We start from the raw sequence: 24,178 nt of genomic DNA, 5'->3' as shown, positions 1-24,178 counted from the left end.
CTGATCAGTGTGTCTCTGTCTCTCTCAACTAATTTCAATTTTTAAGAAATTCACAAATGTGATTTCTAGAAAAATTCCTCTTCCCAGCAGTAAGAATTGCTTGGGTTTTCGTCCAAAAGATTGCACTGAATCAGAAAAAGACATGGGGAAATACTTTCGGATAGTAAAATGTGAAGTAGAAATAAAATAAATTAAAATGACTTTAAGATGCATCTCCTGTCTATAATCTGATTTTGAATGTATATTTGTAAGGTAACTATATACCTTACTGTTTCAATAATGTATAAACTGCAGGTAATTTTAAAATCGTATTTAAATGACCATTTTTATTCCTTAATGATGCGAGTCTTTAGAATTACAGTTTACTGATTTGGTTACACCCAGACAGTGAAGGCAGTAAGTTGGCATTAAGTTTTGTTTTGTTTCCTTATACCTTCTTAATTTTAGTACAACCAAATGACAAAACAAAAAGGTGCTTTTTTTTTAGTTTAAGGTAATTACGGCTTTCTTAGCTATGCCAAAAATATTTTATGTTAATGGGCAAAATGATATAGATGGCACTTAAATGGCTTATGATCAGGATCTCTGCAGTATGTTTGTAGCTTCTCTCACTACATGTTACATGCAACAAATCTGGACAGAACAGAGAGTACTGACTTATTTCTCTTCAGTCAACCTTAATTCTGTAATCTGTAGCAGAAAAAAGCATCTGTTTACAGAAATAGTAAGATAAATTTGTATTCATGCCTTTCCCCAATAATATTTTTATTTTGCAGAACTTTCTTTTGTTGGGTAGGAGAGGAGGGATGATGTCAAATACTTAGATATCCCTTGACACTTATTTACCAATTCACAGGAATGTTATCTATTTATCTGTTGGTAAGCCTGCTATCACAAGAATTAATATTGTATATTTTCTTCTTTTTTTTTTTTCTTTTAATAGGAAGTATGCTTCCAGTTTTCTGTGTAGTGGAACATTATGAAAATGCCATTGAGTATGATTCTAAGGAGGAGCATGCAGAATTTGTGTTGGTGAGGAAGGACATGCTTTTCAATCAGCTGATTGAAATGGCATTGCTATCACTTGGATATTCTCATAGCTCTGCTGCCCAAGCAAAAGGTACATATAACTGCTAAAGTGCACGGTAACTTGTGTTTATTGTCTGGGGGAAGAAATTCCTAGGATATCTTTTCAGAAATGTAATGCAGGTGGGCTTTCTACTCTTTGTAGATTGTCTCTAAACCTTTGTTTAGTTAACACACATTTTGCTTCTGTGGAATGTTGAGGTAGATGATTATTTAAAAAAAAAAAATGACTTGAAGTGAATCATTAGTATGCTTATTGACCTTAATAATCTGCTCCACTGAGGATCCACAAGGAAGTGTAAAGCATATTTGAGCAGATGGACTGTTGAGAGTCAACTTGCATTTATGACTGAATATCCAGCTCTGCTTCTTTTACTCTGTTCCTGATGGTTTTATGGACTATAAAGTATTTTTCAGTATTGAGTTTCTGCATTATTAAATCCTATATAATTAGTAACAGGGTTTATGAATGATTATATCTTGTCTTGGTGCGTTCAGTAACTTAGGAAAAATTGGTTCTATACATAATATTTTAAAGATGCTTGTTGTAATGTATTTATGTAATTTCATAGTACATGTAGCAATTTTTTTTGTCTCCATCCTCAAACGAACATGGTAGCAAGGACTGTTTTATATGACTTAATTTCAGATTTTCTTTCTGCCCCTCGCCCCATGCATTGCAAGGTAAGCTATTTTAATAAATACGTATATATTTTTGTGTGTCATAGGGCTAATCCAGGTTGGAAAGTGGAATCCTGTTCCACTCTCCTATGTGACAGATGCCCCTGACGCCACAGTAGCAGACATGTTACAAGATGTGTATCATGTAGTCACACTGAAAATCCAGTTACACAGGTGAGTTACATACCCCTGTTGGGACACAAACTGCCATTTGGCCACTATTATGACTAATAATAATATCCCTAGTTTTAATTCCCACTGTGCTGTGCCCAAAGTACAGAGACTTATCTAATTTACTTTTAAGTCACTGTAATTCTTCTTAAGTTACAACATACCGTTGCAGAAAACTTTTATAGCTCTGATACATAGATTTTCTTTGGATATCTCATTAAAAGAATATTGCATTTTAGTCAATTAAATGATGCATTACAAGAAGGCATTTTACATAAAGTTTACTTAAGAGAAAAATATTTTTGCATATCATGAACAGTACCATCTGTGTGCATTTTGTAAAAGAATGACTTGCTCACACTTATTGTTGCTGTCTAGGTTCTTAAATTTCACAGTAACAAAAAAGAAAAAATGGTTAATATATTAATGCTTTTCATGATCAGTCGTGAGAAAGCATTACACCTTAAATTGTTTTACCAAGCGCATCAGAGCAGGAAGGTAGAAGTAACATGAAAAAATAGTCGCCACATGCAGCTGATGTATAATTCATGCATCAATACAGCAGATGTGTTGTATAAAGTAATTAACTAATCGGAACAATCAGGAGACCGAGAGCAATCTCCAGATGCATCTGCTTGATGCGCAAAATGAAATCTGTCTGTCTTAAAGGAATGTTCTGCAGCAGGATGCAATCTTGTAATAATCCCTTTCCTAATCTATGTTTCAAATAGTTGCCCTAAACTAGAAGACTTGCCTCCTGAACAATGGTCTCACACAACAGTAAGAAATGCTCTGAAGGACTTACTGAAGGATATGAACCAGAGTTCATTGGCCAAGGAATGTCCCCTTTCACAGGTACTTAGCATAACGTGTAATAAATAATAAAGCACTATAGGCAATGCTGATATGAGATTTGAGATTTCCTCAGACTGTAGCAAGTGGTATCTGAAGAGTGGATCTGCCAAAATGCAGATTCATTTGACCACTTACAATCTCTCTTAAAATGCTCGATTCATTTTGAACATAGTTTTACAGAATTTTCCCTTAGGGAGCTGTGAATGACTGTTTCCACTACACTAGATAAGACTAGAATTATGTCACACCAAACTGGATTGTAACTGGTTTAGTCTTCAGTCTTTGAACTGCTTTGATGTAACTGCCTTTTTTTCAGGCGTGTGTTGAAGTTGTTAAAAGGCTCCCTACTTACTGCTGTCAAAAGTACTATTGAATTTGACTGCTTGTTAGATAACCTACACTAGTTTTAAATGCTAATTCATAAAACTAGACAGTCTATTTTGGCATACCATATGAGTGGGGGGAGAAAAACAGAATAAAGGTTCTTAATGTGTTTGTTAAAAACAACCAAAAGAAAATCAGTCATTTATTTTAACTAATCAAAATATATTTAACAGGAATAAAACCTTATATTACCCATTGCTAAACACTGAACTGCAGCTTTCCTTAAGGCTTTGTTGCATTGTTCTTTTTGTCAATTATTTAAACTAGCGTGAAGGGAGAGACTTATTTTCCTGTGCTGTGCAGCGAGTGTCCAGTGATATTGAGGTGGGAGCCACAGATTTATTGTTCTATTTTTTAAATGTATTTTGCTGTGCTGCAGTTGAGATTTTAAGACAGAAATTGTGGTATAAATAAGTGATTCTGGTCATAGTTAGATGGGGAGAGGAAAAGGAACCCAGATTGTATTTATTTATTTCCCTTCCTCAGCCTACTTAAGTCCTTCAGAAGCAGAGCCATCGGTTGGTTTAAACAAGATGGCTATATCTAGCAGATACTTTAGCAAAGGTTGTTTTCCTCTCACTATATTTTTTCCTATGGTTAGATTGCTTTCAGTGATTTGGCTTCAGTCTAGGAATTTTTGGAGTGGAAATAATCAAAATTATCTTCACTGGTTGCAAACCATTCCAGTAATATTTTTGCAAAACTATCTTGTATGTACCTACTGTACAAGCATGTCAGCTCTTGCACTGCTGACTTACGGAGACTGCAGATAATTTAGGATTTGCTCCACCTTAGTCCACCAGCTTTACTTTTTTAACATATTGATGGTAGGTAGTACATTGTTTGGCAACAGATTATCCAGCTAATTTTTTTGGCATAGTGTCTCACGTTGCAAATTGTCTATATGTACTCATGATGCAATGACAAAACAGTACAGCTAAAGGAATGCGTCTTCAGATTCCGCATGTACTTTTTGGTGGAAAATAAATAAATTCTACGTCTAAGTACTATTTAGTGAACACTGAATTGCCTTCCTCTAATTTAAAAGGACTGTGTCATTTAATATTTAACAAGACCATCCAGGTTGATCACCAGGGATCCTGGTTTTCTCTGATTTTTGAAAGAACTCCCAATTTTTCAGTTTAAAAAAAAATGTAACCCCAAATCCATATTTTTCCACAATGGAAATGAAATATCGCTATGTGTATATCTATCTGTCTGTCTATTAGTGGTGTTTCATTTAAGTCACAGAAAAATGTGGATTTGGGGTTACTTTTTTAACTAAAAATTGGGGATTTTTTTAAATCGGAGAAAACCAGGATTCCTGATAATTGCTTGTAAGACTAGTAAAATAAATGGTTACAAAATCCTAAAATTTGCTGTGCTATTTTATGGGTAACTTTTCCTTTCCCAAGTTTAAAGAATTCATTCTTTTGTTTTTTACAGGTTTTTTTGCTTTTATTTCATAGCGAATCTTTCTTTTCTTAGCTCCTTATCTAGCCAGGTACTGAAATATTTGGATTGCAAGTTAAAAATATCTTGAAGAAATTTGATCCCTTCATGAATGTTTTTTAAATCACACATGCATACTCGTGCATACATGCACACTACAAATTTCAGGAAAAATACATATTTTAGGACAAATGTATGTAAAAATGAGCATTTTTTTTTATATGGGCTGATCAAAGATCCATTAAAGCCGATGTAATCTTTTTCCTCTGACTTCAGGGAGTGGGTTTTTTTTCTTTAAACAAGCCATCAGTACTTAAAACTTTGACCTAATCATGTCCTTTTAAATTGGCTAAATAAGATTAAATTGTTTCAGACCGAACAATGACTAATAGACTATATCCCTAAATACATTACTCTTTCATATGAAAGGCACTCTTTTGAGTCTCTATTTCCTAAACACTTTGAAATTTGGGAGTGCTCTGGAATGCATGTATTCTCAGTCCAGAGATCAGGAATAAGAGCAAGCAACAAGCTTAGGGGCATCTTCTTCCTATCAAATCACATAAGCACTGGTCTTTGCTCTGAGAAAAAGAGGTACTCATGGTTTATGCTTTTGTAGACATAGGTGCAGGTATGTTGTATTCCATCATAAAAATAAACCATCACAGTGACTTTTATCATAGCTTTTGTATGTTGTTATTGATGTAATTTTATTAATTGACAAATGCTTCAGACCAGAATCAAGGACATCTACCACCATCCTGGTTTAGGGAGAAAAGGGTTTTTGTAAAATAATATAAGCTGGTTTAGTGTATGAACAGCATTGTTAATGCACAATTTGAGAGTGGGAAGTTAGAGAATGATAGCCTAAATTTAGAATTTGTCTACTCTGTCAGTTTTTCTTTGATTTTTTTGTGTGTCCAAAATAGTAATATTTCTGCACTGTAGAAATCAACTAAATATATATCTAGTAGGATTTGCTGGTATAGTTGTTAATGGGCAGTTCAAGCCATATAGACAAATATAATCTGTCCTTGTGACCAGGATTATCTGTCTGTCTAAATTATGCTTCTAAAATCATTGGGATGTATCTTTTGACTTTACTACCTTTTCCCATTTTGTCATTCATTTGCTTTAACTTACTGTCATTGAAACGTCAGAGTATTGTGGTGTGCACTTTTGTCCACCACTCTTTTTTTTCCCTATGCTTTCCTCTAGCAAAATGCTATTTCGGCACTCTTGCACTGGTAAAAGGGGTGGAATACACAGCCTTTTCCAAGATTATTGTAGCTAACTTGTTCTGAGAATGTTGTGGCAACTCGCATTTTTCTTTTCCCCGTGAAGCCAAGTTTATCACTTGCCATGCTGGCCTTGATCACCAGGAATTCCCAGTGAAACAAATCTGAACTTGGTGGATAGACTGGAGGTACTATATGGCTCTAAATTACCGTGCAAACTTCAGAAGTCCAGAGGTTATTCTTAAATTCTGGCTGCAAGCAAGCAAGCTAAAAAGATAGCTACTAACTTTAGATGATTATTTCAAACTCTTTTGAATTTGATAAGCTACAGGACATTTTGCATACTGGTGATTCCAATGTTATGTTAGGCTAGCAAAAGATGTAAAGGCAACATAAGGAGCTTCCCATTTGTTTTATCCATTTTGGCTCCATTTGTGTCCTCCCTTATTATCTGTTGCTGGGAAGGAGACTCTTTTTAAATTCCATCTCCTGGGAGTTATGAATCAGAGCACTTACATGGTGTCCTTGGCCTTGCTTTCTCCCCACTTTTGGCTATACCACTTCTAAGGAAACTGTAGACAAACTACCATAAATTCTTGGCCCCACCTACACGCACCCAAGCTTTGAATTGCACAAAGTTACTATAACTTCCCTTCAGGCTCCCTTTGTATTTACTTTGACTTCAGTATTTAAAGATAACCTCAATGTGAGTGCTAAAGATTAATTCTACCTCTGAACTTCCATTGATACTTTGGATTATATAGTACATGTTCTTAATAAATGAATACTAAGGATTTGGTCTATTTATTCACACTTGCACACAATCTGATATATTAGAGTAACAGGTCAGGCTGCTGGCCTGAGAATGGGCTGGAAGTCTAGAACCCAGAATTGTATCAATAGTTCTGGAACCAACTAATTGAATGCCCTCAGCTCCTTGACTATATCCTTTATTTTAGTGTTCTCTTCTGTAAAATGGAAAGTTGATACCCTCCAAAAGAGGTGGCAGCATGATTACTCACCCTCCTCTAAAAAGGGGCAGCAATTACCATTTGTTGAGCATCCCTGATCACTGTCCCTGACCTCTTTTATAAAACCACTCCTAGCAAGCTGCTACCCACCCCCAGAAGCTGACTTTTTAATCTATCAAAATATGCTTATGAAGAGTAGTCATCAGAAAGGTTTACTGTTTCTTTCCCTTTTTTTTTCCTCCATTCCCCTCCCCCCCCTTAAACTTGATCCCAAACATTCAGATTATACTGACCTAAGGTTCAGGGTAGGCAGTATCCATTCCTGGTGTCAGTGACAGATTAAAGGCCTTGCTATGTCGTAACCCTTCAGGGCTTTAAAAAAGAGCTTTCTGTCCTTGGGGAGGCAAGTGGGGCAGTGGAGGGAGAAGGCATTTTTTCCAGTTTTGAAATGGGTGTACAGCAGTCACCTGTAGCTCTCAAAGAGCCTGTGATATTTTTGGACTCCAGGATTTTATGCATAGTAATGTTACATGAGGTATTTTTTTTAGGATGTGTAACTTCTGATTTTCTTCCTCCCCCCTGCCCCCGTTCTGCTTTTCAGGGGGTTTTAAGGCTGTGCTCATGATACTGAGGAAGAAAATAGCTTTTTAGATGAAGGGGAAACATATATTCTGCATATATGTCACAGCAATGAATGCATGTATAGTACTAAGGTTTTAATAGCTTCATACTTGTGATTAGTGCACCCATCCCAAATGCATTCTGATCAGACTTAAGTAAACGGCATGCATTGTGTATATAACATTTCCCTTCTCTTTCAAATATCAGTCCCTGAATCCGCAAATTGTTGTGTGTGTGGGGACCCTCCAAAACAGAGTTTGTGGGTGCCAAGATATGCGGACATAGAACAAGTATTTTATGCACTTCACCTGACCTAGTAAATTTGTGTTAAAGTCGTAGGAATTCTGTCCACTACAGTAAATGAACAGCCTATTTAAAAACTTCACTCTTTTATTCAGCTGAATAAAATAGTTACACCTTTTTTTTTTAATGGGAGAAACCTTTGAATTGCAATTAATTAAGGATCATAATCTAATCCAGTGGAAGCCATTAGGAGACTTTTTGTTTTTTGTTTTTTTTCCTCCATTGGAACCAGAATTTGGGTTTACACATATTTGGTAGATTCAAAATTGTTTTTAACAACAAGCTAAAAAGTGCTTTCCTGCCCCCACCCCTCCCCCCAGCTTTTAATTTTACCTGCCCAGACCTGACCTGAAGTTCTTGGATTTTTGTATGTTGGTGGTGGGGGGGGGAGAGAACCCCCCACAACTAATAGCAACCATAACATCTAAAATTTAAGACGGAGTTACATTCCTTATACTGCTTTGGTTTTAAATATGTCATCAATTATTGCAGGGGAAATGCAGAACCTTGAGGGCCTTGCTCAGGTTTTGGCAAGTCAGCAACGGAAGAACTAACTTTTTAGAATATTTTTACTATTATACAGATTCACTCTCCTTAAGTCTGTACTTGTTGATGTGGTGCCTTTTTTATATAAAAGAATTTCTTTCAGCTTGCTGTGAAATCTAAAAGCGTTTAACTATGTTTTTGCTTTATTAATGTAGATAGGCCAGGCAATTGTAATGAGATGCAAAGCCTCTAGCTGCCAGGACAGTAATAACTGTAAGTTAACATCAGGATATCGGTAGATGAAGTAAAACATGTCCTGCCCTGTCTAGTTTCTGGTGGACAGGTGTCAGTATCGCAAGAGCCATTGTCACAGTTGTCAGTCCTTTAACAGCCTCAACAAGAAGGTAGGCATGAAAATGGAGGGTGGCTTTTACTCGAGGTAAATCTTACAAGTCATTATTTTAAGCACATGTATGGGATAGCTTGAGGCTGTTTGTGCAGTTCCTTGTGTTGTACCTCCTCTGTGGAGAAGCAGAAGTAATTTTCAGTCTTTGGTACCATCTAGCTGCAACAATCCATTAAGAAATAGTTTAATAATGTGGCTATCTGACTTGTGTTAACTCAAGTCGCAAAATTGCAAACTGTGTAAGGCTAATTTTCCCTCCTTGACTCATGCTGCTGTTCTCTCTCTCACCTCTTAGTTGAAGATAGTCCCCTTTTAATTTAGGTAGTAGTTTTTGTCAGTTTGTCAGACTTCTAATGCAGCTAAATGTATTTTAATATTTAAAACAATTTTCTGTGACCTGAAAATGTATCAAAAGGAAAATAAACTTCTAATAAAGAGCTAGAAAACAGATGCATGTGAAACTCAGAACTGGAGACCAAAAATCATTGTCCCTGAGATTTCCTTGTTGATTCATTATTGAGTGTAGTGTGCATCTCAAACAAATGCAGTCTCTAACCTTAGAGGGTCCTGTTAGCACATGAATCCATTTCTGAGGGGTTAGTGAATCTGATCACACAATTTTCTTACAATGCATGAATTTAAGTCTGATAACACATGATGCTTGACACATCCTGTATGACGGTGCTTTTTTCTGAGTCAGTTATGCAAAAATGGCCTCAACTGTAGAGCGCCAGATTTATGCATTTCAGGGGAATATGTGTATTTCAGGGACACTGCTCCCTACTTTCTATGTATTGGCTGATTTTGTTTATAATGGTGACTTTTTTTTTCCAGTCCCTCATCATGTGAATTTCTGTATCGTATGGCCTTGAAATTTTAGGGAAGTGACAGGAATAAAACAAGGAACACAATGAAAATTACAGAAACAAAAAGTATCTATTATAAAAGTTGAACACTGTTTTAGTTCAATTTTCACTGTAATTCTGATTCTGCTAGAAGCTATATAAAATAGCTAGTATTTAAAATCCTCAATGCAGTACCCTTCATATATAGAAAATACATAGCATGTAGCATATTTAGTGCCAGTAAAACAATAATCTATTTGTTAAGAGTGTGAGGGGTTTTTGTATCTTTTAATGCATCAGTCAGGTATTGTACCTGAGTTTTTAACTCCAGATTTTACGAAGACTTTACTAGAAGGTTAACAAGCCACTTCCCAGTTTTCTTTAAAGCAAGGTCTGCAAATAACAGGCTTATATTTTTTCTTTTATTGGAAAATGGTTGATTGTAGGGTACTGTAAGAGTATAAACAACGTAAGAGATCCTTTAACATAACATAAGAGAGCCTTTAGTCGCTTTGCTTCCTAGCTTTGGAACTCATTGCCAATTGAAGTAAGGAACGCTCTGACTGTTGGGACTTTTAAATCTAGACTTAAAAGTTATTTGTTCTGTTTAGCATTTTTAAAATGAATCTATTAGGAATTGTATGTGCTTCAGTTTTAATTTTAACTCGTAATGATTGTAAAGCACCCTGGGATGCTTGCATGAAGGGCGCTACAGAAAACCAAGATTGTATTGTACTGTGTTGTAATGTATTGTATTATTACATGGTGCTGGAGCTGGACCACGGACAATTCGTATAGAAAGTATTTGAATACTTAGCTAAAGATAAGGAGTGGGGGCTAGAGCTGTCTCTTCTTACTTGTTTCCCCCTTTTCTATGTCAGTTATTTTATTAAACTAAATTAACATGGCAGTTATTCCCTAAGAAATGCCAGCATAATTTACTGTCTGCAAAGGGGCTCAGAATGTAAACCAGATGACAAACTAAAAATAAAAAAGTCCACATTAAGATTTAATTGCACTTCCCTTTCTATATTGCGTTCTTATGTAAAATACATTACAAACAGTATTTTCTTTATCACTTCCTTCACTTTTTAACTGAATTTCATTAGCAGTAAAGAAATATATTGTCTCTGATACAGTAATGTCACTCGACAGTTACTCCCTTTTGCTTGATGTACATGTCTCTTAGAAATCTTTTTTTATAACGAATATGATAGCAGGAGCGGCAGCCAAGTATTGCACAATCTTATGATTTGCAAGTTTCCCAGTTCACAGCTTTGGTGTAGGTCAGTTAACACCTGCCTAACTAATGCCATTGTGGTCCTCATCTCAGTTTTTCACAGTGATTCTGAGGTGTAGATTTTGTATTCCCTCCCTACCTAAAAAAAACTGTGGTAGACTTGTATATTCTGAGATGCTTTTGTAATAATTAAATTAGCTTTATTTCTGTCCATTAAGGATCTCCTCTTTAAGAGCCAATTAAGTCTTCCCTTAAAAAAAAAAAAAACCAAGCCAGTAGATGAGCTCGACTTCCTAGATGGTGATCTTTTTTGTCTTTTGGAACCCTTGTTTCATGCAGTATCCACCATAATTGTTCTGCTTTCATCACAAGTGGATGTGACCTGTTTGTGACCTGATTTTTTTCTGACCGTTTGTATTCCTTGCAAAATGTCACCAGCACAGTGAAAAAGGTGCCAAAGTAACCCATGTGTTTTCATTGTGTGTCCTATCCTATTATAGTGTTGAGTTATTCTGTCTATGATAGGTATGTCTGTGCTGTAATCACTGCTGTAATTCAAACTCACATAGACCTTCCTGAACTAGCTTGAGTATTGCTTGCAGTCTGGCTGTAGTAGTACAGACCTTCATGTGGGCTTCAAGACTCTGCTGAGAAGCAGAATAAATATTTGGGTGATAAGCTTGGAATGAGGTAGATGCAGCTAAACCAGTTGCTACATTAGACCAAAGTCACTGTATTAGATTATTATGGGGTGGGACCATGGGCAATCATTATAGAAAACCTTGTATTCACCAAGTGCTTAAAATGTTTAGGGTCAGAACATTAATTACTGAAAAGAAGACTCACTTTGGCTTTAACTGTTTTCCACAGACGGGAATGAAAACAGTGTGACTGACTAGTTAGAATTTCTTCTTGCCTTGATGGGACAAATTACTCTCCTTTCTCAGATTGATCTCAACCCTAACTTGACTCCTGTGTGAGGATTGTTTGAGAAAAGACATGAAAAAAAATTAAAGGTCCTGAAATATGTGAGCCAGCTCTCACAAAGTTTAACAAAAAATGGCATGTATCATTTCCTCTTCACTTCCTACCTTGGCCTCCTGCAGAGGAATCCGAAGGGAAGGGTGAAATCCGTCTGCTTCCTTCATTGCCTCCTTGATGGAAAAACTAGTATCAGATTCCTCTGATGCTTTGCAGCATGTATGGGACACAAATTTTAGTCATGAGCATAGAAGCCTCAGACCTGTCTTGCTTCAGATCTTGAAATCGACAAACTAAAAAGAATGCTATCCATTCCCAAAGGCTGAGAAGACATAAAAAAAACCTCTCTTCACATATGCAAGGCTGGAGAAAATACCGGATTGTAATGAGTCACGAAACATTTTTAAGCTCTGTGCTTTAGTGTGACCTGGACATAGCTTAGGTTTTTATTTATTTAGATAGTTTTAATCTTTTAGAAGGCTCTGTGACTCTGAAAGAGAATATCCATGTAAAAGAAGCCTGTGAAGCTTCTCTTAAAGACTTCTATACTAACATTTTTTTCTAGGGTGATGGGAAGTTTTTGGAGATAAAAAGCTCTCAATCTCCCAGGTGTCTAAAAAGGCTGACTTTGTTTGAAATAGGTTGTCCAAACTATAGCTTTCTCTCAAAACTGTATAATCCCACTTCTCAAAATGTCTTCTCAAAGTATAATATCAAAACACAGGTCTCACTTATTAAAAAAAGCATTAGGAGCCCTAAAAGTTCTCAGATACTCCCTGTTCAGTAAGCAAAAAGAGGAGCAGTCATACCATATCATGCTGCTTGCTTACCCCAAAAATCCATTAATCGTAACAAAATGTCTTCGCATTGAAGACACTCTTCTGGTAGTAATTGTAAATGTAGCATCATGGGGTTTCTTCTTCAGAAAGTGTATTCTTATTGCAAGCGGACTGAAATTTATCTTAGAATGTATCTAGTAACATCCAGTTTTGACCTCTTCCATTCTGTTTCCTCAGCGGGTAGATTCCTTGCAAAAATTCCTTTATTTGCCTTGATTGATAGAAACACTGAAGTTTATATGCAATGTACATCTTGCCCACCCTAGATAAATGATTGATTAAAGCTTCATCTACTTATCAAATTCCCTTATGACATTTCAGACACCTTTTTAAATTCTCAAGTTTGCAGTGATTGAACAAGTTTGAATCCAAATGTCTAGTATAATGAGTTTAGGAGTCCTCTGGTGGGATGTATGACTCCTTTCTAAGGTGGGGTGTGTTTGGGTTTTTTTCAAAGAGAGCTTAATCTCCCTACAGTCTGTAGTAAGGGGGGTCATTCAGAAGTGATGTTGTTTGTTATCTTTAGTGTTCACCCTGTAGTAGGAGGGCTACATTTTGTACTTGGCTATACAAACAAGGAATGGGGAGGAAATGTCACCTTGATTCCAGTAATTAGACTACTATGGAAATACTGTGTTCCATTCTCGTGTGTGTGTGTATATATGTTTAAAAAATTGGCAACAGTACAGAGAAGAGTCTCCAAAATGATTTTGGTTCTGGTAAGCTCTCCTAACAATGAAAAACTTAAGTAGCCTTCTAGCTAATTTCTTTGAAGGTAATGAGGTACCTTTCTTTGAAAGATAAGAGGTAACGTGTTGACAGTTTATACATACCTACGTATGGCAAACGTAGGGCACTAAAGGACCTTTTAATCAAGCCAGTCAAAGCAAAATAATAGGACCCAGTGGCTGGAAACAAGTCCCTGAAGTTCTAGCTAGAAACAAAATTCACATTTTTAACAGTGAGGTATTATTGGGTGGAACCAGATTAGGCAATGAGTGTGGTAAATTCTCCAACTCTCGAAGACTGGATCTCTTCCTCAGAGAGACACTTGTTCAACCACAGACTGCGGGGCTACATGCAGAAATCTCTGGGTGATATTCTATGGCTTATGTAGGCATCCAGATCCAATCAAAAGGGCCCCTTCTGGCTTTTAAAATCTATTAAAAATATGTAGGAGAGAAGATCAAAGAAAGATTTCTTCCTGAACACCAGAAGAAATTTAGTAAGGCAATGGTTAGTGCTACTAAGTCTAAAGACTTCTTGTCTGGACATTGTGCCTTGGGGCTTAAATTTGTACCAGACATCTGATATTTGCATAGCAGAACAGTGGAATCCGAGAAAAGACGTGTTTTTTCAGCAAGCCCTACTTCCCAGCAAGGAAATCTTTCTTAAGTTGGTGGACAATTCTGTGCAATTTTAAGGAGTGCCTTTACAGGAACCAAACTGGAGAATTACCACAACAGATGGTTGAAGGCTTGTGTGTCATCACAATCTGTAAACGGAAAACAAGAGTCTTGCTGTAAAAAGAAATACTCTTTTGCTCCGAACAGCATCTATTTCACTATTATTTCTAAGTTTAGTCAGTTTCACAAATCCAATTGCACTGGTAAAATATTTGTTCACATCGTACCCTCATGGAAGACTTGATTGAGAATGTAAACAAGGAAACCTGAAGGATCCTTATCTAGCCAGAACAGAATTGTTGGAAGTAAATGTAGGTCGTATAGCAGAAAGAAAACGTAACCAAAAATTGCTAAGAAAAAGGGTTGAATTCTGGTATTTTGCTGAACTCGTTTGAGGCCGGCCCTGGCCTCAAGTACCCTAAAACTTCTGCCTCTATAAGTGTCAGTTGATTACTTTTCCATGGAATTTGAATACTAAAGTAACATTTCTCATCTACCCATCTTTTATTTAAGTTTTGTGGCCTCTGGGGATAGATAGTCTGGTATCTTGGGCAGCAGAAGTGTTTTTGTATGTTCTGGTGCTCTCATCCTATCTTTGACCACCTGTTCCTCACACCCTGCCTGGAGCCTGAATTCAAGATACCAGAGTGTGCCAAAGCTCATCCATCCTTTGAACCACTACCCCTTCCTGCCTCCTGTACTTAGGCACTGATACTGCCAGGAATTATACTGGCCAGATCAGAGGAGACTGAGGCTCTTGGCAGAAGGATTAAGGAGCTTGGAGCACAAGTGGTGTTCTTATTAGTCTTTCCTGTGGCAGGAAAGGGGTCCAGGTATAGATTGTCATATCCTGAAAGTGAGCACGTGCTTGAGACGGCATTGACATGAAGGCTTCAGTTTCTTTGACAACAGGTGGATATTCTTGGGATGAGGGATGGCTTCAAGAGATAAAATCCACCTGATGATGGGGAAGAGCACCTTTGGGTGTTGTCTGGCCAACCTAGTAAAGAGCAGAACCAGATTAGGCAATGAGTGTGGTATGTTTAAAAAATTGGCAACTAGTTTTCAAGAAGGATGGTGCTCAAAATCCTCCAACAGAGCACACGTTCCAGAGGGGAAAGGACTTAGAGAAGCAGATCAGCTCTGGGTAAGGGCCAAAGAGGTACAAGCCTGCAAAAAGTGGCACAAAAAGGAAGCAAGGAGGTCAAAAGGACAGATGCATCTGTTGCATGTATACAAATGCAAGAAGTATGGTGAATAAACAAGGTGAGTTAGAAGCTACAGACTATGAAAAGAACTATGATCTGATTGGCATCACTGATACTTGGTGGGACAGCTTCTATGACTGTAATGTGAACATTGAGGGTTACAGTGTTTCAGAAAGACAGAACTGGGAGAAAAGGTGGTGGTGTTGCCTTGTATGTCAAAAAACAAAACAAAAACAAGCAAACAAAAACCACATGTTCACTGTTTCAGGAGATGGAAGACAGCAAAGCAAAATGCATTTGGGTGAAGATGAAAGGTGAAAAATGGAGCACTGATATGGTGGGAATTTGTTATAGGCCACCAAGGACGAGGAGGTAGATGAGGCACTCTTAAAGCAGGTGATAAATCTATCCAAAATCTGTGGGATGGTACTGATGAGAGACTTCAGTTTTTCAGACATCTCCTGGAAGAACAATGCAACCAAACATAAAATGTAAAGCCACTGCCTAACTTGTGTGGAAGATAACTTTCTCTTCCAGAAAGAAGAAGATACAGCTAGCAGATCATCTATGTTGAGTCTTGTCCTGACCAACAGGGAAGAGTTGGGGGAGGATGTGGAGGTGAGGAGTAACTTGGGAGGAAGTGATCACAATGCAGTAGATTTCCAGAACCTGAGACGGAGAATGCATGAGATCAGCAAAATTAGGATGCTAGATTTCATTAAGGCAGAATTCATTTGCTTCAAGAGCTAATAGGCATAGTGTCATGGGTGGATAGATTGAAGGATAAAGGTGTGCAGGAGGGCTGGGAGCTTCTAAGGGGCACAGTATCAGAAGCCCAACAAGAATCTCCTGACACAGTGGAAGCACAAGAAGAATGGCAAGAGACCAATGTGGCTGCACAAGGAGCTTCTAAAATGCTTCAAATACAAAAGGGGTGTAGGTTGTAGCTGTTTTGGTCTGAGGACATAGGCAGAATGTCCTTCTCTATCAAATACAAAAGGAAAGCATACGGGCAATGGAAGAATGGGCAGGTCACCAAGGATGTTTACCAGGGAATAGAAGGCACCTAGAGGGACAAAACCAGAAAGACAGAGATAAAGAATGAGTTGCACCTGGTTAAGGAGATTAACGACAGCAAAAAGAGTTTTTATATAAGTACGTTGGCCAGAAAAGAAGGACCAAAGAAGCTGTGGGTCCTCTGTTTAAAAAGCCAGCAGGAATTCCTAACTGGAAGAGACAGAGAAGGCAAAGCTACTCAATAGCTATTTTTGCCTCACTTTTCACAAAAAAAATTAAACTGCCAGACACCCAATAAGCATTATCTGGATAAGGAAGGGGACAAGCTGAGGGAGCAGATAACAAAAGAGACTGTTAGAGAGCTTTTGTTGTGTCTGAGTAAATTCAAGGCAGCAGGGCCAGATGAGTTTCATCTCATGATCCTGAAGGAACTGGCACAGGTTATCTCCGAGCCCTTGGCAATGATCCTCTGGTACCCGGGAGATGAGTCAGGTACCAGAGGACTGGAAAAGCGCTAATGTAGTACCCCTTTTTAAAAATACAAGGAGGACCCAGGGAACTAAAAACCAGATAGCCTCACCTCAATATGTGGGAAGTTACTGGAGCATATCCTGAGGGAAGGCTATTTGCAAGCATCTGGAGGAGGAAATGCTGATCACAAGCAGTCAGCGTGGATTTCTGAAAAATAGTGTCAAACAAACCTGATCTCCTCCCTTTTTGACAAAATAAGTTCTTGGGTATATGAAGGGAATACTGTGCATAGAGTGTATCTAGACTTCAGCAAGGCTTTTAACCAGGTCCTGCACCATCGTCTCATAAACAATTTGGAGAAATGTGGGCTCTGTTACTACAAGGTGAATCGATAACTGACTCAATGGCTGTAAGCAAAGGATAATTATTAACAGGTCCATGTTAGAATAGCAGGAGGTTTCCAGTGGGGCCCCATAGGGGTCTTTCTTTGATTTGGTGCTGTTTAACTGTTTATTAGTAATTTGGATGCTGACAGAACGATTCTTGAGAGAGTTTGTGGATGGCATGAAACTGGGAAGGATTGTGAACAGGTTGGTGAATGCAAGTGCAATTCAGAAGGATCTTGACAGTTTGGAAAGTTTGGCTAGTTAACGGGACAAAGTTTAATGCAGACAAATGCAAAGTGCTACACCTCACAGGAATAATTAAAAACATAAATACAAAATAGGGAACACTTGGCTGGATGGTGGCTCTATGGACAAGGACTTGATAGACCACAGACTCGATACGAGTCTGCAGTGTAGTTCAGTTTTGGGCTGTATCAGTAAAAAATATTGGATGCAAGACACAGGAAGTGATAGTGCCTCTATTTGGCACTGGTTAAGCCTCCTCTGGAATACTTAGTGCAGTTCTGAGCTACACATTTTACAAAGGACATGGAGAAGTTAGGGCCTGGAGGCAGACACCAAAGATGACCAAGAGCTTAAAAGACGAGTTATGAAGAGAGACTGAAGGAACTAGGCATCTTCAGCTGGCAGAAAAGGTGCTTAAGAGGAGACATAATAGAAGTCTTCAAATACTTAAAGAGTTGTCATAACGAAGAGAAAAAGTACCTTTTCTCTCTTGCTGCAGAGAGGAGGATGTAGGCCAGTAACTTGAAGTTGCAGCAAAACAAGCTTAGATTGGATATCTAGGAAAAACTGTGAGAATAATGGGGTAGCAGAATAGACTGCTTAGGGAAGTTGTGGACTCTCCATTACTGGAGGTGTTCAGTAAGAGGTTGGGTAGCCGCTGGTCAGGGATGATCTAGGCATAGCTATGTCTATTTTCCCCCATGAGTATTTTCCATGCGTCTTGGCTTTGGTTGTTCCCACCTCCCCACAGGCATGGGGTATTGGCGACAGCTAAGACACTAACTGGGGTGTGCCAATCCTCTTGCTAGGAGCAAAGTCGGAGGTTCCTGGCCAAAGAGTCTTGCCCCTCCACTTGGAGTCAGTCTGATTTGCTGTATTTGGGATCAGGAAGAAATTTTAACCCGTGGTCAGATTGGTATGGACTGTGGAGGTTTTTGTCTTCCTCTGTAGCAGGGGGCGTGGCCCTTCTACCTGGGACCTCTTCAGCATGTATTGACAGCATTTTATAGAAGCAGACCATTGCCTGCCATGGTTCTCTTACTTTACCTGTGGCAGGTTAGGGTGTTAGGTTTGTGGTGTCAGGATTGAAGATAGTCTTATGTAGAATTATGGCTGTGTGGGATGGCTTGGATAGGGATGACCTGCCTCAGGCAAGAGATTGGACTAGATGTCTGCTGGAGGTTCCTTTCAGCCCCACTAGTCTCTGATACCCTTCCACCTTTTCTTTTCATTTGTCATGTTTTGAGAAGAGCACAAAAGCAAAATATTAAATATAATCTTAATCCCTACAGAATTGTCTTTGAAAACACAGCTGCCTGATGCAAGTTGGTCAAGAACCTTTCCTTACCCACAGACACCTTTCTGGGACCCCATGCTGGTGTGCCATGCTGCATACTGAAAGGTTCACCTCATGCTATTAGAAGATGAACAAAGAAGAATCATATGTTCTAGAATGATGTATTATAGATTTTAGGGGCAGAATTCTTTTTTGGTTTGTGCATCTAAGTAGCACCTCTTTACCTATATAAGTTGCATTTCTGGCACTTGCACACAGATAGCGATTCACTTCCCCTGTAGTATGGGCCTGTAAGTGTCTGTTGTGGGGGCAGATGGAATAGACCTAGTAGGCTATTGGGAAACTGTGTACACATCCTTATTCTGGACCTGTAAGTACATCCAAGTCAAGAAAATGTAGTTGGCTAGAAACCCATGTTAGAAACACACTAATAGGTGTTGGAGGAAAGAGGCTGCAGTGTTTTAGCCCAAGAGTCAGAGAAGCTAGGGCCACTCGGGTTCTCACCCAGAGGGGATTTGAAGCTTCATTTCTCTGACTTCTCATTCTCGTGCTCTAACCTCAGTACCACTAGTTAGGTGTCACTTAGTCCTCTTTCCAGTGTTCCCTTTGAAGCTGGTCTCCTGGGAAGCCAAGACAGAATATATATGAAGTCAGGAAGAAGTAAGCAAGCTGGATTGTGTGTGGCTTAGTGAAAAGGCTGCTCCACAACAAGGAAAGAGGGTCTGGGTTCTAGCATGCAGCATTGCCCCAGGTACAGGCAATACTTTCTGACTGAACTACCTTCTATCCATTCCCCCTTGAATTCAAGGGATGGTGTCTCAGCTTCAAAAGAACCATTAATGAAGAGTTTAGGGATTGCTTAACTTGTGGTGCAGTGGTTAGAGCCTTAAACTTGTTGGGAAGTCAGATACGTAGGTTCAAACCACCTCTGGGCAAAGAGGCCTAAAATTGAGGCCTCTGGGTCTTGTACTTCTTGGGCAAGTGTCCTAAGGCAGATCTAGGGTTTTGGAAAGGGAGTATACAGATAATGTAGTCCATCATTTCATATAACACAGCACATTTTTCTCCAGGTAGAAAGACACTAGAAGCTTTACTGATGCTAAAGACCTAGGGCTATATTAATTAGTTTAGGGTTAAAGCAAAAACAAATACAATTTTGTTGGAATGTGCATTAGTTTGTTATATCATATATTGTATACAGAACACCACAACAAAGTGGGAAAAATAATCAAAATATGTTGTTTCTTTAGTCCTGTAGTTCTTATAGTTAAATATACATGTCTTTCAGATTCACAAAACAGAATCAGGCCTGACTGAGCATCTTGACTGTGCAACCCAATGTTTTACTGAAAGCTATTCCCCCACCTGAGTTAATGTTTACATGCAACAATGTTTCTTCATCTGAATTAACATTTTTAGCTGGACTGGAAAACAGTCTGCAGGGCTATGAAATAGGAGCTACATTATCAGGAGCATCTAACAGACAGCTGAAATGCAGAAGGAAGAATAGCTTGACTGGTGGAACATCAAGACTTTTAAAAAGGAGAGGGGTCATTAACGCCTGTGGAATGAAGAGTTTACAAGGAGTGAGGTAGATTTATAATGAGCCATGAATTCAAGTGATTCTCTCACTGCTGCCTGACTAGAAATGTTGACACAGCCAGGCAGTTTGATTCCTGTCCACCCAAAGTTTAAAAACAAAGGGGAGTGAGATGCAGCTGCACTACTGCACCCCCTGCCACCCTCCCATAACGGCTAAAGCATGGGAAGGTTCTGGCCAGGAAGTAGGCATATATGTGCCAATCCAGTGCATAGTCAACTGAGTTTGCTTGTCCATGTGCTCATACTTACACATCTGCAGTTACAGCTAGGGCCTGCAAGCAAGTACGTGGCTAGGAAACTTATTTAGGCACACAAGGGAAAATGAGAGTTCTGGCTCTGACAACACAGGGCTGTTTTCATTCATTGCAATCAAGCTGGGAATCTGTCCTGTAACTTTATTTTAGATTTGATCCAAACTGTTTTCAGAAAAGATTTAAGATTGTTCCTGACTACATCCTAAGCCTTTTCTGCTGCAGCCATTATAGGACCTTCAGATAGTACATAAAGCTTAAGGAACTAGTGATCTTTGTCTCAATTTTGGGTGCTCAGCTTGACACATTAAAGGTTGATGTGTCAAGGTTTTTTTCCTCTCAAATAGTGAGCACCTACCACTTTCTAAAAATTAGTTGTCTACACTCATTCAAATTGGGCATTTAACAACTAAGAGAATAATGAGTCACTTAAAAATGTTTTCTTTCTTTAAATTTAAGGAAGTATCGAATCAAGCCAGTTTGTAGAGCAATTTATTTCTCCTTGAATACTGAATTAACATTTCCCACCCACCCACCTTTATCTTTTTGAGCTTTTTAGCCTCTGTGGATAAAAGTCTAGTATCTTGGAAAGCAGCTTTTTATTTGGGCTGTATTTATATCCATCAGGAGAGTGGGAGAGATTGCTACACTGTCATGTAAATTTCCAGTCCTTGCATTACAAGCTGACAAAGTAGTACAAGGATCTGTTGGTTCTTGAACTGAATTTTCCCTTCGATATTTCAAATAAGAAATTGTAATAGAGGGTCATGACCATTGCCCCTATCTAAATCCAAACCTTTAGAAGCAACAAGGAAACAACAGAAGAGAGACGAGTGCCTTAATTACCTAGAGAATAAGGGAAGAACAAGGATGGTGCTTGTGTTGGAAAACCCTTATATGATCACTTTAAAACTCCCAGTAGGCAGTTTTTAGCTTGTATGACCAGCACTTACCCTACAGGTGATCATCAGTTCTCATGACCTTGGCAACAGTGCAGGGGTCACATCTTCATCCAAGTGTACCGCCAAAGGCACAAGCTGACTTTTCTTCATCAGTACTATGTCCTCGCTGCCCATCTGCTTCCTCCCCTCCCCCGTACGTATTTGTGCTGGGCATGATGAAGACATTCCTGTGCATCTCTCAGTACTTCAAGGTAATGGCAGAAAGAGTCTTGTATGACTTGTGTGTATTTGTTAACTAATACGTTTTAAGATTCCATTATGTTAAAAATAACTCATGGCAACCGGATGATTTGCAGCCATGCATCCACTTTTAGTGCAAGTAGTAAATAATGATTCTCTGCCATGTCTGTGCATGAGGCACCAAAATTTGGTCTGGTTGAGTCTCAAATTATATAAAGACTTTGGGATAGCGGCTGCTTCTTATACATACCTAATTGGCTTTTACCTGTGGCAAAGTTCCTTTGAATAAAATATATCAAGAATACGCTGTCTCTCTTCTGTTTTGTAAAAAAGAACTTCCCCATCTATAGCCATACTCTGTTCTGTAAATTCAGCACTATTTAAACTTTATCTAGAGATTAATGGAGAGATTTCTTTTCATTTATTTATGTTTTTATAAATAAATGGTGAAATAAATTAATATGAAACCATCATAGTAGTGTTATCCCTCCCTGCCAGATATGAAGGAATCTAAGGTGGAGGATTGACTGAAGTAAAAATAGGTAGAAGCCATGTCAACACAAGACACTTACTGCACAGTAGCTTGTTACTACTGTACAGTAGCATCATCAGTCATGAACCGTGATGTGACGCTACTGCACAGTAGCAATGAGCTACTGCGCAGTAAGTGTCACTAGACAACCATGCTGGGACTCTACTGTGCAGTAATGCCAGTTACTGCAGAGTTGTTTAGTACTTGGCAAGTACTAAATGACTGCGCAGTAACAACTACAGAGTCAACGTCTCATGTAGACGTGACCAGGGAATCTTAAAAGTTTGGTTTAAAAAAAACCAAAGCCAGTAGTTTGCCAGATTGTTCAGTAAACATTCATTTTATTGAGAATTATAAAAAAAGATGCTTAACACACTGTGTGCCATTAATATAATACATTAAAAGGTTACTGTCAAGATTAGTGTTTCAGTTCTGAAAATTGACTGTAGGGGTTTATAGGCAGCACTGTTCATACTCTGCTTGGAGGATAAGGAATCTTTTACTTACCACTTGACAAAATCATTACATTGTTAAACGTCTTTATGTTGAAGAGCCTGATAAATGGTAAAACATAAATAAACTCTCATTTGGAAATGCAAAGAATTATACTTGCCCTATTTATGGTTAACCAAATTTAACAAATGCAGATATATGCAAGACAGGGGTATGAAAATAGCCAGTGTCAAAATAGTGCAAAATTTAACTTCCGTGTTCTGTTTCCAATGTCTGTTGTTGCTACAGTACTCCATTTCAAAACCATACATTCCTTCCTACAGGAAAAAAAATTAGATTCCGTAGTTGAAATTAATTAGCATTCAGAAACCAGATAGCATGTTTTTGGGTATTCATGAGATCTCTGTTTGAAAAAATGTTTTTAACTTGTAGAAATGTGTTGCAACACACAGATGGGAAGAAAAAGAAAAAAACCTCTTTAGCAAGCACTGTGTGTAAAAGGAATATTACATTTTGCACGCTCCTGATTACCCTGTGTAAACAGTTTTTGACATCTGTCTTTATAGTTTTTGAGGAGAGGAAGACTTTGTTAAAAGAACCATTTTTATACAGCAGTCACCATTTCAGTCTTGCTTTACCTGTATTATGAAAGCAGATGGTCTGCATGTCTTTTGAATATTTATAACTATCAAAAACAATCTCTTGCTATTCACCCTTAGGCTTATGAGATGTCAGGACTGTTCTGGTTGAAAAAAAATCATCTTGGGTGTTTACAGAAAGAGGATTACATTAAGCTGAAATGACTATACATTTTCCAGTTTAATATTTGTCCATCAGCTGTTTAATCGTATTTAGATAATTGTGTAAATAAGTTGTTGCAGCCCTTGCCCCCTCCACCGATCGAGCTTGAAAGCTTTAAACACCAGTGAACCAGTTTCAAAAATGCTTGTTTTTATTTTCCCATGTCAAACACTCAGGCCTAAATAAGTTTTAGTTGTGATGCCTCTGAGGGGAAAATTTCACACACAAATCCCTAACGCCTAACAACTGATTTCTGTGAGGGGAACTGTTGTCTTTGGTACCCTCAGCTAAGTCTGCTAGCACGTATGTATTCTGTGTCAATACTGCAGCCCAAATACCCCTAGATGAGGTTGTTTTCTTTGCTTCATTCTAACTATATAAGAGTAATTTTAAGGTTGCTTGGGAGAAGTTCTGGGACTTTGGGGGTTAAGTGATTTTTGACTGGAAGCTGAGCAATCACTGATAACAGATTTTGCTGTGGTTGGTTGATTTGGCAGAAAAGCATGAACAGTTTTGGTTTAGATGATTGAATTAACCCGATTAACATTGTTTTTGTTGTTTTGCAAAAAGGACAATAATGTACTCTTAGTCATAATCTAACAACTTTTTACTCTGGTAGATAAGAAATCTTAGAGAAAATAGTTTTAAATGATTTTCTACCAAGCATCTACATGGGCTGATGAATGGACCAGGTAGAATCAAACATGGAATTCCTTCACTTGTCTAGTGAGATGCAATGCATCTTGGCCTCTGACACAATGTACAAGGTGGCTGATGCCACTGTCTTTTTTTTTTTTTTTTTTTTTT

The 24,178-nt window shown here is 38.2% G+C and overlaps 1 protein-coding gene across 17 annotated transcripts in view; it reads left to right on the top strand.

Moving 5' to 3' along the window:
- SATB1 (SATB homeobox 1) overlaps window positions 1-24,178 on the top strand; it is a 141,374-nt gene that overhangs the window by 29,664 nt on the left and 87,532 nt on the right. For all 17 annotated transcript variants that reach the window (XM_019508686.1, XM_019508700.1, XM_019508698.1 and 14 more), the window contains 3 exons: window positions 944-1,120; window positions 1,815-1,941; window positions 2,670-2,793. In XM_019508686.1, coding sequence (XP_019364231.1) covers window positions 944-1,120; window positions 1,815-1,941; window positions 2,670-2,793 — 428 coding nt within the window. The remainder of the gene's footprint in view (window positions 1-943; window positions 1,121-1,814; window positions 1,942-2,669; window positions 2,794-24,178) is intronic.

This window comes from Gavialis gangeticus, unplaced genomic scaffold (assembly GCF_001723915.1).
Source record: "Gavialis gangeticus isolate Ggan-Ray unplaced genomic scaffold, GavGan_comp1, whole genome shotgun sequence".
NCBI classification, from domain to species: domain Eukaryota; kingdom Metazoa; phylum Chordata; order Crocodylia; family Gavialidae; genus Gavialis; species Gavialis gangeticus.
This window is presented reverse-complemented; position numbering and strand designations above follow the sequence as displayed.